The 14486-nt window shown below is 41.7% G+C and overlaps 1 protein-coding gene across 1 annotated transcript in view; it reads right to left on the bottom strand.

Annotated features, from left to right (window-relative positions):
- Positions 1-3422: 3422 nt before the first annotated feature.
- Positions 3423-14486, bottom strand: part of cacna1c (calcium channel, voltage-dependent, L type, alpha 1C subunit) — a 164109-nt gene continuing 153045 nt past the window's right edge. Inside the window, exons 37-51 of the mRNA XM_065951270.1 lie at positions 13994-14156; positions 13482-13609; positions 13283-13379; positions 12741-12843; positions 12357-12458; positions 12004-12131; positions 11596-11730; positions 10239-10603; positions 7701-7829; positions 7462-7595; positions 7231-7328; positions 6965-7061; positions 6648-6756; positions 6381-6543; positions 3423-5874 (exon numbers count right to left, since the gene is read on the bottom strand). Of these exons, the coding sequence (XP_065807342.1) occupies positions 5362-5874; positions 6381-6543; positions 6648-6756; positions 6965-7061; positions 7231-7328; positions 7462-7595; positions 7701-7829; positions 10239-10603; positions 11596-11730; positions 12004-12131; positions 12357-12458; positions 12741-12843; positions 13283-13379; positions 13482-13609; positions 13994-14156 (2464 nt within the window). The 3' untranslated portion in view covers positions 3423-5361. The remainder of the gene's footprint in view (positions 5875-6380; positions 6544-6647; positions 6757-6964; positions 7062-7230; positions 7329-7461; positions 7596-7700; positions 7830-10238; positions 10604-11595; positions 11731-12003; positions 12132-12356; positions 12459-12740; positions 12844-13282; positions 13380-13481; positions 13610-13993; positions 14157-14486) is intronic.

Here is a 14486-nt window from a genome sequence, read left to right as displayed (position 1 = left end):
TGTCATATAGTGATATTAACAAAAGCCAGTGTTAAAACTCCGGGTGATGAGGTCAGAAATGTGTGGGCAAAGATAATCTAGAGGAGAGGATATTAGTTGAATTATGGGAAATGGAGTATTTCAGAGTTTGTTACTTTATAAGTGTGTACAGCGTCAGGCTAATCTGTTGAATGTTAGAGATGTTTTCATGTTTATTCTTCACCTTGAGCTTAAATATAGGAAAGGAGTAAAGACGTGTGTGTTTGCTAACTAGCGTCTGTCTGTTTTCTTTTAAATTCTGATTCAGTCCAACAATATTCTGACAATGTGTTCTACATCATAAGACTGTATCCCCTTAGTCCATCTTCCATACAACAGACAAGTAAAAGACAGAAGAGAAAGACAGAGACTTTGTCAAAAAAGAAGAGCCACCTTTCATGACCGAGGAGAACAAAGAAATGTGGTTTACTTTATCTCTTGACTTCTGACAGTCATTTAAACTTGAGCTCTGTCCTTCTAAGGGTGTATAATGAAAAAGAACTGAGCCCGTTAGACACAAGATATGCAAAATGAAGCCTTCAAATAACCCACTGCTGCTGTCACGTTTCCTTAAGAGAAGAAATACTGACTTCATAGAAATAGCTTCTCTGTTATTCTGATTATGACGCAACAAAACGACTGCAAAGCCTGGCACGCTCAATGTCAACATGGGGACATCGTGCAATACTGATGGCACACCCACACAGCTCAAGCCGTTTAAAAAACCAACTGGGAACTGCTGAATTTTAAACTGCGAGCTATGACTTACTGTCGCTGTCCCTATACAGACTCTGATGAAACCCCCAGGCGTAAGAGCGATAAATAAATACATCTATAGTGAACTGCAATGGACCTGATTTCAAGTATGGTAGGTTTCTCTGGCACAGAAACCACTGAGTTTACTTGAAAATGTAACAAACAGGGGAAATAAAGCCATTGTTATGATAGTGTTTTTTTTTCACTTTCACAAGTACATTTACTCCAGGAACCTTGTATACAGTCATAGTTATTGCATTGTTTTTGCATATGTTGTGGGATGCAGGATTACACCCAATCATACTGTATACTGCAACACAACACTTCATGGTTAATGCTAACATGAAAACTGCAATGCGGCTCCAGTCCACACGGGGGCACCACGGACCTTTCAATCTCTCTCAACCGAAAGAGCCTCTGAAGACACAACAAAGCCTGGTTTGGCACTTCTGATATGCAGGGTAACTTTACTAATACAAATATGCCTGTCTACAGAATGTAAATAAAGGAACACAAAATGATTTAAATTGAATTTAGTGCAACATCGACGTTCTTCTCATCTCTGATTCCTGGAAGTAGTACAGAACATTTATGACTGTTTACATCCGAAATATAACTTGGTCATGTCTGACTATGTTTCTGTGTTGGATGATTGGTCGATTAAATAATTAGAATTGAAAACTACCTCGAGAGAGTGATACTCATAGCTGTTTCTTTCCTCTCTGACACTTCTGGCTCCTCTGTAGCAGCTTGGATACAAACATGTACTGCCTGTTGAGTAACATTTAGTTTTTAAGGATTTGGACCTAGTAGTCATAAGCCAGCTTAAAAAAACAGGAGTAAAATTTTTATGTCTTTTGAATAAATACATTTTTGCCAGGGCCAATAGAACAAAATGTGTAAACAAAACGAGAAAGCATATGCTTCTCTGCACACACATTAACATACTTGTCCTTGTTGTCTTTTTAAACTACTAGACTTCAAAAGACATCAGCTTATACTGAATGTGAGCCGCTAGCCTCAATGTATACTGTTAGCTTATGGTACCAATCATTTTCATATAGAACTATTTTTAATGAGGTGCTTTTAGATTAACTCCAGGTCTGATGAAGCCAAAGGTTCTGTGATAAGAAACAAACAGACGAAAAGATGATTCTATGACAACAGACTTCGTCAGAGTTTGCAGGATGATAATCACCACAGAACAAAAGCATTACCACTTAAAATAAATTCAACATTCACATTTAGTTTGCATAATAATGTCAGAAGTCTGTAACTGGCACAGGATGCAGTGTATGGCAACATGTCCATGCATACCCTTTCCTGCCACAAACTTGCTCTGCTTTACATGTAGGAGTGAGTGCTCAGAAGCCGGTTCTGAACGATGAATGGCTAAAAGCGGACATGTGAAAATTTCTGTTGGTGGGAGTTGTCTAAGCAAGACTTGAAATAAAAAAAAAAACAACTGAATTAACGAGGATATTGCCAAAGATTTTGACTTATTTAGAACTAAGAGAGTTTCAACTCATACATTTCTTTCTGCAGTGTTGACAAGATCTGCTGCATTGGCAATGTGTTGGTAACAAAAGTTTCATTTTGCCAAGATTCTAAGGGAACATTTGTTGTTACATATCTTCTACGAAAGTTGAATTGAATCATGTCAGTTTGTAATGAAATTAGGTTGCCTATAAATTGTAGTAATCCATACAAGGGATGTGATACTGACATGAGGAATGTTTCTTGAAAAAGACAATATATTGAAGAGAGGCTTGTGCCCTGTGGTATCTAACAAGGCCTGAGGTCCAAACCTGTGCCTCATTTAGAAAGGTCAATAAAAAGTTGTCAGCATGCTACCGAAAATCCAAGGAATTGAAAAAAAAAAACCCAAAAAAAACTAAAAACCACACCTGGGGATCAACTTCCCTCAGAATTGATTTGTATTCATTCATGTTAACCAAACAAATATCACTTCTTATCAATAACCAGTTCTGCCTGTGGTACAACTGTTTGAATGATAGAACAGGCAGTGAGAAACAGTTTTATTTCTAACAATGATAATAAATCTGAATGTTTTTGTGATGAGCAGAACTCAGACATTGATGCCATTCAGAAGTCTTGCAGCATCTGTACACCAGCCCTAATAGCTCATTTGGAGTTTAAAATACAACTAAATCGATGAAACCATGTGATTACGATGTGTTTTAGCCGAGCGTTCTAGGCATCATCCTCACTTCTTTCATGAGGCATCACTGTGGCAGTGTGAATTTACTTCGACTATTCAGAGCAACCACCCACCATAAAGAAGAAAAGCAGCATTCTCCAAAAGGCTTGTTACCTGCCAAGCTGCAGTGCTGAAACTCATCAAACTGTAAACCTAACCTGTCACTCTGAACGCACCCATAAGTACCTCTAAACAGAAAAATAGAGAAATGTTATGTGATGACTATTTTCAAAGAGAGAGTGGCTCCTGACTCTGCAGCTTGGCTAAAAGTAAAAACCGTGCTAAAGAAATCACAAAGCTTTGGAAGCATGCCTGTCCATGGTAACCCTGTGTTAAGGAGGCCCATTATCACACACATACACACATACACACTTACACACGCGCTCTCTCTCTCTCTCTCTCTCACACACACACACACACACACACACACACACACACACACACACACACACACACAATACCATACTTGTAATGCTACCTTAATTTACTGTCTAGGCTTAAAATCAGCTTTTTAGAATACATAAGTAACCGCTCGAACACAGGCACGCATAAAAAGGTACATCCTTGCACACATTTTTTTCTCTTCTGGGAAAAATAAATAAATAAATAGATACAATCTGTAAAAGGTGCATACTGATAGAGAGAAAGACCCCTCTTTTAGATACACGCTACCTCACACATTCGAAACCGCATACATTCTGTACTAAAACGCAGACATACACCCGCACTCACAAAAATAGTTATACAATCGCACTCAAACACTACGCCCTGCTTCGATACTTTAAACCTCTTAAAATTCTCCTAAAATAAACTGAGCAAAAATACATTTATAAGACCAGCACCCTGATTGTGCAAACAAATCAAGGATAAATTAAACCAATAACATCATGAATATGAAACAAAATAGTCATGGCTAGCCAGTTTTGCACAATATTGAACTGTTAAATACATAGTGGGTGTGGTCTGTAGAGAGAGTGTGTGGCAGCAAATCCAATAGGATTCCACGCTGAGAGGGAGAAGAGGGTCTTGGAGAAGGAAGTGAGGTTGATTGATGGACAGAACCTCTGTAGATCCATGCCCAGAGTCTGTTTTCTATTCAACCGAACACTACCGTGTTCTCCTCCACCCTCCATCTCTGTTGCCCTGTTGGACACCTCCTGAGGGCTAAAAAAGCAAAAAACCCAGTGATGGAGGGAGACAGAGGGTGGATTTATCAAGAAGGAGGGAGGAAGGAGCGAGGGAGGAGTGAGGAACGGCGAGGTATGAGGCATTGAGGGGGATCACTTTCTCTGTTTATCCACCAAATACTCCACCCTGCTCGGGACAAGAGGTGGGTGTGGTCAAACGGGGAAAAGCAGCGGTGAGGGTGCAGCCAGAACAAGGTGATGGACGAGGTGAGTTTTTTCTCGAGCTTGCGTCTTATCAACCAGTGGATGAAAGAGCTGGCTAGCTTCCTGTTGGCCAGTAGCCCCCTTGGTCCATCCCTTAACCCCCTCCCCCCCCCCGCCCCCCCCCTTTTAGCTGGGGATGGCATGTTACCTTAATCCCCCCCTCAGACTGGCAGGGCTGTGCTCCAAGGTTCTTAGCTTTGGAAGAGGAAGAAAAATGAGATTTAAAACAGGGTTTTCCTCGACCCTGTTTACTCAATACAGCGCTTCTTCATTAGTGAACCAAATGGGTACGGCCAGATTTGAATCCGTAACTGACCCCCACCCAACAAGCTGGTCTGTTGTCCCCTTCCTGGCTTCATGGCGGCCAGACAAACAACAATAACACAACACCAAAGTAGGCAGAGGAAATGAAAACAATAAACACACTATGTGAACAGCAGGAAACCAATAAAAGGACTTCCTGCTTTTGTTTCCTTTCTTCCTACTTTCCCGTCATCACGACTTTTCTGCTCATCACACTTTGAAGACATGAGAAAACTGTGAGGCACTTTAGAGACACACGCAGACATGTGTGGATAACGCGCACACACACACACACACACACACACGCACACACAGAGACAGACAGACAGACAGACACACACACACACACGTACAAAAAGTGAAAATCATAGATCACACACAAGCATACACTCAGATAGTATAGAGTATAGAGTGGCTCACTTTACTACAAACACACACACACGTACAAACTCATATAAACTAACAAAAGTCATAACCAGGTGTTTAAGGTTGCGTTACTGGCCGCCATTGTCCAGAGCTGTCACGTCTGGCAGAGAGGCAGACAGTGTATGTGTGTGTGAGGGACGGGGACAGACAGAGCCAGCTGCGGCGTTGTCACCCAGCACTGACAGGCGTCAGTCTCTGATGATGTCAGAGGGGCCAGTCGGCCAATTGAACCCGTCAAGACGACTCCTACAAACTAGTCACACACTCCATATCCTCGTCCTCCAAAAGCCCGCTGTTCCTCTGCTGTGCTCCTCCAATCACAACTGAGCCTCTGTGGTGCCCTTCCTCCGTCCCTTCTGCCCCCTCCTCCTCCTCCTCCTCCTCCTCCTCCTCCTCCTCCTCCTCCTCTTCTTGTCCCCTCGCCCCTGCTAGTAGCTCCTGCCGCTCCTCCACTGAGGACGGCCCGTGAACGGAGCCTCTGCTTCCTGCTGCCTCTCCACTGCCCTCACCAGCCGCTCGTTCTCTGTGAGTAGCTGCTGCTGCTGTTTGGAAGGGGAGTAGGTTGCCGTTGGGGCTGTGCTGGGAGGTGGAGGAGGAGCTAGATGCGGCAGTTGTGGCTGTATTGCCATTGAGTATGTTGTTGGCTGCATGCTCCATCTCCTCGATGGTCATGTCACAGACATCAGCCAACTCGGCTTTGGTTGCCTCAATGAAGGATGGATCCTGGGCAAAGTGACCTAAACCTTCTGATATTAACACCTTCAGAGAGGAATGGGAAGGGAAAATATGGAGAGAGTAAAGGAAGAATATGGGGAGGAACAGAGGAGTGGGATGAAGGAAGTGGGAGAGATAAAAATCTTTACTATGGTAGGAAAATATTGAATGGTTACAGCCTTTATTTTACAGTGGTTTTAATTTAATGATTAATTTCTTGCTCGCTATTAAGCAGTGCCAACAATAACCTCCTGCATCAAAGGTAATATGATTTATTGCTTTTTTTAAAATACAAAATAAACCAGTGTCTACTTGATACCCTTGTCATGGGTGTCAGAAGTCTATGTAGAAGATTTGACCTCTAAACATCACAGATTCTCTCATTTGAATACACTCTGAGGAAAAAATACATCAAATCTTCCACAAAAAGGCAACAATTTGGGGTACGAATTCCAACATGTCAAACGGGACATATTGTAATTTCATCAATATCCTGTGTCTGTGACTACAGCGGTCCATCTATAACCTTTTCCAAATATACACACACTCACCGCCTCCACCAGACTGCCTGCGCTGCCATGACACAGTGAGCTGGAGTCTTTCACCAGTAGTGAGGGCACTGTGAGCGACACCGGTCGGGGTGGTCTTTGATTGGGCACTGACACGCTCGGGCTAGGACTGGGCACCCGACTGTTTCCATTACTGTCGCTATACCTTGGAGCAATGAATTGTTATGATGTTAGAATAATTGTTTTAAATATATTATGACTATTGGACAATTGTACAGTAAAGGTTCATTCTGAGGTGCTCAGTCTTACCAGGGCCCACAGTTGACGGAGGGCAAGCTGGTATTGAGCTTTTCATGGGAGTTGGAGCCCTCTAGCCTCAGAGAGGGCACCCGCTGGTAGGATGCATCACTGCCCTGGGCTAAAAAAAAAACAAAGACAGTAGAAGGAACCATTAGGAGAAAAATATCAATCTCCTAAAGTACAATAAAAAGCAAAAACAAGACAAGATTATCTCATATAAAATTCACTATTCTGAATTCAGCCTTTTTTTGCATTTTATAAAAGTACAATTGCACTTGCTGAGGAAACTTTCTTGACAGTACATGTGGGAATAAGATGCAGTATACCCGTGGGACTGGCTGGAGGCGTGGAGCATAGCCGACTAAAGAGGGTAGGTGAGTGACTCCTTCTTAGTAGAGGACTCAGTCCTGCGACTGCCAGTGCCTGAAGGAGGACAAAGCAGTGGGTCGAGAGTTATAGGAGCAGAGTGGTATGATTATGCATGCAGAACACAGCATGGCTTAGGGTTTAACTTCCAAAAAAATGAAATATAAAGCTTCTTTCTGTGCAAGTGTGGGAATATATTTGGGTTTATTTTGTAGGAGACTTGTACCTGATGATGTACTAGGTGTAGAGGCACAGCCGTCTTCTGGGAGACGTCTGACCTTGACTGTCTCCTGAGACACTCCAGATGGAAGGATGATCTCCGTCCTGAAATACACACAACGAAATAAGCACGCTCTTTGCACGTAGAAATGAGTCAACAATAGAAAAAGTAGGATTCATATTCTTTTGCCGTGTTTTTGGAAAGGGTTTTTTTTTCTGGGCACGTGTGTTTACTCACCGAGAGAAGTGGGGCAGAGGAAGACTCTCCTAGGAGACTGCCACCCTCCTCCTCCTCCTCCTCTTCTGTCTTCTACCTCCTCTCCTCCCTCCATGGGAGTCAACTGCTTACATTGTTCATCATGATACACAAGCCTAATAAGTACACACAGGCACATAAAGAGGAGTTAATGAAAGGACCCGAAACAGCTAAGTGAGGAAAACTTGATTGTTTATGGTGTATGTGTGTTTCAGCAGTACATGTCAGAGGAGAGTGAGTGGTCATCCCCATGGTACTCCCTGTTGTCGCCGTAGGTCTCATCATACGTCTCCTCCGTTGAACCTTCACCTCTTTGGATGATTGGTAGATGGCTGTCACTTGAGTCAGAGCTACAAATGAACGAACAAGCACACAAACCAGACAAACACACAGACAGACAAAATGAACATAGACACAGATGAAAAAACAGGAAGACAAATAGGCAGACAGGTGTAAACATAAACACACAACCACACAGAAAAGAAGCAGCTGATCAGCTACATGTAAAAAACCAAAGGAGGAGCTAAGGAGGAGAGCCTGCTGAGGCTTAACTATTGCATGTGGGAAAAAGAAAGAGAAAAAAAAAAACTAGAGGAAAGGAAGGAGAAGCAGGAGGTAACTAATTTGTTGCAAAATGTTAAAAAGCATCAAAGGCAACATCTGGATTATGACAAATGATAGGACAACTGAGGTGCAGACATCTTTAAAAACAAAGACTAGAAGAGACAGATGAATTGCTCATTACAGCTGATGTTGTCAACTTATACCAAAGGGCCCATTGAGAAATGAAACGAGTACTTTTTATTCCGTTCTCATGATTCAAAAACAAAGACCAGAAAGTCCAGGGATCAGGCACTGTCTTTCTACTAATCTCTAAAGAATCGATGCAAAATCCGCATTAACCCAGATTACACTTTCTTAATATATATAATAATATATGATTAAAAGTGTTAAACCCTGTCCCATTATATTTTTTTCTTAAAAGCTTAAATGTAAGATGTGATTTTTATCTTAAGAGACAGACTTGTTCTAAGTCTGTATATAATTCATATTAAGTTGTAATATCTTCGAATTCCAAAGATGTCTGGTCACCCTATCGCTCAACATCTGTTTCATACTCCAGACTTAAGCTTTAAAGGGCCCATATTATGCTTTTTCTGGTTTTATATGCACATCTATTTGCAAAAATTCAAAGTCCGCGGAAACGCAGCTTCTCCTACGTCCTCCTGTTAGCTGCAGCATTAGCTGCATGTAACGCTCGGTTTTAGACCCCCTCGAAAAAAAAATGTCAGTGTGACGTCATTGTCAGTGTGATATCACTGATCTAAGCCCATTGGCTCGTTGTGGTAAGCCCAGTAGCTCATGTTGTATGCCTGTTAACTTCTGTAGCACGCCCACAATATGCCGTAGCCTGCGTTAGCACAGTAGTGCTAAGGTGCTAATGTTTTTGCTCCCCAGCCCTCGGAGCCAGAGTGGCTGAGCGACCGACCAATCAGACCAGACTTGGCACACGTGGGGACTCTGAACGTGGGCACTTCAGAGCCTTAGAGAGAGAGTCAGAAGCGAGCCGGTGCATGGAGCGGCAGTACATGAAAGCAGACACTTTTTTCGTACATTAGCTATTGTTAACATACTTTAGTAGGTACATAGATTAAATATACGAAACCCAAAAAGGGCATAATATGGGCTCTTTAAGGAGACATCCTGACATTTGGGGAGGAATCGTCTCTTCTTCTTCACCAAATTGTCTGCTTTAAAAAGAAAATATTTCATCTGCCTAAAAACTACCTGTCAACAGCGGTGTTTCAAATGACAACCATAACAAACTGTGCAGCCTGTAGTTACTTAGCAGTATCCTTTATTATCAATGATGAAGGCTTATTAATACAACAAACAATCATTTTTCTTAAGAACAACTGGTGAAGATAAAAAGTAATAATAGTAAATGTCAAGATGTCCCTTAAGTCAACAGCAAATCCTGAGTTAGAACAGAATGTTCTAAGATTGATGAAATTAAGTGTGATCAAGCTGCCCGTCTCAACTCTGGGTTGATATGATCCCTTTGCTACATCAAGAAGAGGTAGTGCAAGCAGGCTAACTTTCCATGATGAACTCATTTGGTAAAGAATAGAAGTCTAACACCCAGAAACTGAAATAAAGCTATCAGATGTTTCCACACTTTACTGTTATAACAGAGGCCATGGACCAAGAGCAGACGTGTCTAACCCAAAACTGCCATAAAATACAATAAAAACAGCAGCAATTAGAGCCTTTGATCAGAGAGGTTTGGCCGTGTTGCACCAAACTGTCCATCAATGGCTTTGGAAGCAGATTTTATATTTGCAGCACAGAGCCAGCACCAAGGCTTTTGCTATAGCAACTAAAGCATTATGTGCATAGCAACAAGTGTCACTATAGCACCCTGCCATTTTATATAGCATAAAAAAATCTTTTTGTAATCTTTAACTAATACAACACACACACGCACACACACACACGTTTTCTTTCTGTACCCTGGCAACATACCGCATGAGGGTGTCATAAAAACACGTCCTGCTTGCCATCAGATACAAAAGACAGAAAAAGAGAGGAGGAAGGAGAAGGAAAGTGAAGGAAATGGAAGTACTGTTTATACCTGAACTTAATAGTCATCTTGTTCATTATGTTAGCTGGCTAACTTAGAATCTGTGCCCTTGGAAATGAAAGCGATAGACACTTGATAAGATGCAGATGTAACCTGCAGTCTGGCTTGAACTCACCTCTTTGGAGGAAAGCACCACGCAGATCTTGGCAGCAGGATGGGGGTGAGCGGTTGTCCTGTGTGTCCGTCCACAGTGCTAATGGACGGGCTCGGGAATCGACTGATTCCCTGCGCCACAACTCCGGCCATGCCGGTATTGTTTGCATTGTTTATGTTGGCATTGGAGCCGGATGAGGAGTAGGAGGAGGGGGTGAAAGTGGTCGAGTCCATGAGCTTCTCATGGGACGGGCTCTCGCCTTCGCAAGGGGAGCCCTTCTGGCTGATGTGCAAGGGACGCTGGGTAGTGAAGGACTGAGGGAATGAAGCACGGCCATCGCTCTGGTTGTAGTAGTTGACATGGTTGCTGAACAAACCACCTGTACGCTGTGGGTTGAGAGGAGAAGGGTTGAATGAGATGGGTGAGAGAGATAGAGAACAGGAGGAAGAGGAATCCAGAACATTGAAGAGTCAGAGAAAGGAGAAGAGAAGGGTGAAGGAAAGATCATACAAGGCAATGAATAAGATGAAAAGTGTAAACTGACAGCAAGTTCAAATTATATCAAAATATCTTAATAACTAACATTAAACAGTTATAACAACTACCATCACACTCACTGCTTTCAGCAACAAACCCTTACACAGCCAAGATGGAAATGCAAAGCAGAGAGGCTGTATTGCAATGTTACCTAAGTTAGAAAGTTAGTTTAAAAAGATGAAGATCTTTGACATGAGAGCAGCATGGTTATGACACTGAATGAAAAGGGTCATATTGAGCATAACTAACATGTACATGACAACTTTAATAACCTTAATGATCAGTACTGTTTTTATTATAATGGTATTATATTGAATTAGATTTAGAGAAATGTTGTTGCCCTTGTAAGATCATGAATCGTATTTTGTCTCATCTATATTACGAGGTAATTAAAAGTAAAGATAGACAGCAGTAAAGAAGAACACCAGTGTGCAATGATAGACTTATGGGGTTGGTAACTAGCATCACTTACCCTTGAGCAAAGGCTGTGTGTGTGTTTTTGTGTATTTGATTGTCAGAGTCTTGCAGTTACAGTGCTTTACTGGAAATGTTGTGTGTTGGATTTGATAGTTTATGTTTTGTTCATATTTTTCAATTTGCAAACACAATGTTGTTCAACCGACTTTCAAAAGTGTGTTTGCTGTGTGTGGTGATTGGCAGCAAAGCTGTATGATCAGGCTTTTTTAATGTGTTTTTGAGACTCAGAGCACATGCAAGCATGTCTGTGTATCGGCATGGAGCAATAATGTGGCTTCAAGCTGGGCGCTGATCATCTCTCGCTCTCTCTCGCTCTCTTTCTCTCTCTGGAGAGTGAGTGAGAGAGTGTGTATCCGACCTTTACCCTGAAGATATCGTCCTCAGAAGCAGCCGACACAGGCTCCTTCAGGCCTTTGTCCATCTCCTCCTCCACGGTCAGGTCTCCAGAGATGGCCCTCCGGATCTCTGGACCTATGTCATGCAATGTCCGCAGGCCCGCCTATACACAGAGCAAACACCCTGTATTGATGCACCTATCATCGAATAACACACTGACCAACATGTTTATAAATAGAGTAAAAACCTTGAAACAAGGTATCTGAACATACACATTATACATAAACTATACTCCCATTCACATTTCTTTAATCATTATGGATCTCTTGAATTCACAGTTCTTTATATACACTACTGTATCCTAAATGTTTGAACGATCTAACAAATATGTAGAGATATATACTCAAGGGTTAATAACTTCTGTGTGTTTGTTTACCTGCAGAGAGAGGGCAGTTTTTGGGGCCACCTTGGCCACCAGTCCTTGTTCTTTCCTCTTCTTAAACTTGCGGAAATATTCCTGGATGAGGAAGGTAGCGTAGAACTTTCCGACTGTCACCTCATCATCTGCAAGAAATTTCAAACTCTACATTTACTATGCGCTAACGTAAAAACAAAAAGCCTGTTCTTTCATAATAGCAACTGCAAGCAATGATATTGAGGTGTTTCCGCATAAATGAAATGTTGACAGTACATACTACAGTGTATTGATTCTTGAAAGTGTGTAAGTTTTTTCTAGATATCGATAAGCTACATTCTATAGTAGGAAATTGTGTTGCAGAGTATACATACCACCAGCAGGGGGCACTACTTGATCCAAGAGCTTCATGCTGGTTCTCTTCCAGATCTTCTTCACTATTGCCCTCAGTTCCTCATTGGCCTGCTCCAGGTTACCTGCACACACATGAACAGAGGCAAGCTGTTGGTTAAGTAGTATTTTTAGTTTCACATTCCATGACCAAAAAGCCATGAAGTTTGGAAACATCAGCACGAATATGGTAATATTGATATCAACAGGACTATATTGAAGTTGGACTATATTGAAAGGGACTTTATTGCTGGAGACAGAGGTGAGTGTTGTTAAATTGTGTGGCTAGGAGAGAGCAATAAATAGGGAGTCAGAGCAAATGTATGTGAAACTGCATCAGAGAGTTTGTACATGTGTGTGTCACTTACCGTCTGTCTTAATCCTCAGCGCGGTTCTGACCAGAGCAAACAGTGTGGCATTGAACATCACTGTTCCATCGCTGTTCAGAGGCATGTTCATCGACACCAGGCGCTGCGTGAGACAGAGATTTTGTTTGATTGTAAGAACTCTAAAATCAAATCATGCTGAGGTAAATATTCTTGGACAACAAACTATCATCTGCCAATAGATGCTGGCAGCTGACTGTTTGTTGAAAATGAGGCAGAAGGCAGTTTGACACTCTGGTTCCTACTTTTTTCTCCTCTAGAGAGATGTCAATGTCTAAATATCTTAAATATTTTCTCTACAGATAGAAATGTTGTCAGTGTGCCATTTGAGTCATTGTGGAAGGTGTTATTGACACACATCAGTATCACGAAGAAGAAGGTGAGTTTTTCTGCATAGTTAATACAAACACTGCAAATTAATTCACTTTGTCTAAAAGGTCGAGCCTAATTTAAAATGGTGTATTTTCTATTGCTCTGCAGCCTTATTGAGAATATGTGTGAACCAGGTGTATGTGTATGCTCACCTTGCAGGCAACCCTGTGTGGACAGAGCTTTCCAAAGCCGAGGGGTGGCTGGATTCTCCTCAGCAGAGTCACCACATCAAGGTGCTTTATCCTCCCTCTGGAAACAGCACAGGATGAGATTAAAGTAACTCTCAATAAAACCAACAATAAATTATTTGGAGGATGTATTTTGTTTGTGTTTTGTTCTCTGTAAACGTACTTAGCTTCAGGGTCATATTCAGCCCAGATCCTCTTGAATTCATCAAGATGATGCGGCCCCAGAATCGACCAATCACGTGTCAGGTAGTCAAAGTTGTCCATGATGACAGCCACAAACAGGTTGATGATCTGTGAAGAATGACCCAAACATTTATCCGATTTAATACTCAGTTTTCAAGTTGTTTGCAAAAGTTATAGTTCAACATTTTGAGAAATTAGCTTATATGTGCTCGCTGTGAGTAAGATGTCAGAGTTGATTAAATAGGAAAAGATTTTGGGACATCACTATATCCAAAAAAAGAAAAACTTATCTGCTAATTAACTTAAAGCCACAACTAATATTTACATTCATTTTAACACTAAACTAACAATTTGCTGATTTTTGCTCTATATTAACCTGACTGCAATAAAAGGTAGTTGGACATAATGTTTCAAAATACTGTCTTTTAATCTTTAAATCTAAGAAACATCAACAATGAAATCTTTCCCCTTTCCATCACGCAGAGTACTCACCAGAAAGGCACACAGCATGTAGAAGCTGACAAAGTAAATGATGGCAAACTGGCTGCCACAGTCCTCATTGGCCGAGTTGCTTTCGTTGGTGGATCCTTTCTCACAGGGTCGATTTGGCGAGCATGCCAGCATGATCTCCTGCCATGCCTCACCTGTCGCACATCTGATAGATAGACATGCATGCACACAGCCACACGCATTTGCACAGATATACATGCAAAAACATATGCATATACAGATACATCAAAGAAACGATAGAGACAAACACATATATGCATATATGTGTGCAGGTTTTCATCAATGCAACAGCATGGAGTCACAAGTGAAGGGTGTGCATTCATGTATGCATACAGAAATACACAGATGTAGTGAAAGACGAGCACAGAGAAACAAAGAGAGACAGAGGCAGACACAAGCACATAAACACAGACGCACAAACACACACATGACACACACAAGTGTTAAGAGTGTGAACAACAACAAAAGTTAAACT

Source organism: Labrus bergylta, chromosome 23, assembly GCF_963930695.1.
Source record: "Labrus bergylta chromosome 23, fLabBer1.1, whole genome shotgun sequence".
Lineage (NCBI taxonomy): Eukaryota > Metazoa > Chordata > Actinopteri > Labriformes > Labridae > Labrus > Labrus bergylta.
Note: the sequence above shows the minus strand (reverse complement) of the source record. Positions and strands in the feature narration are given on the sequence as shown.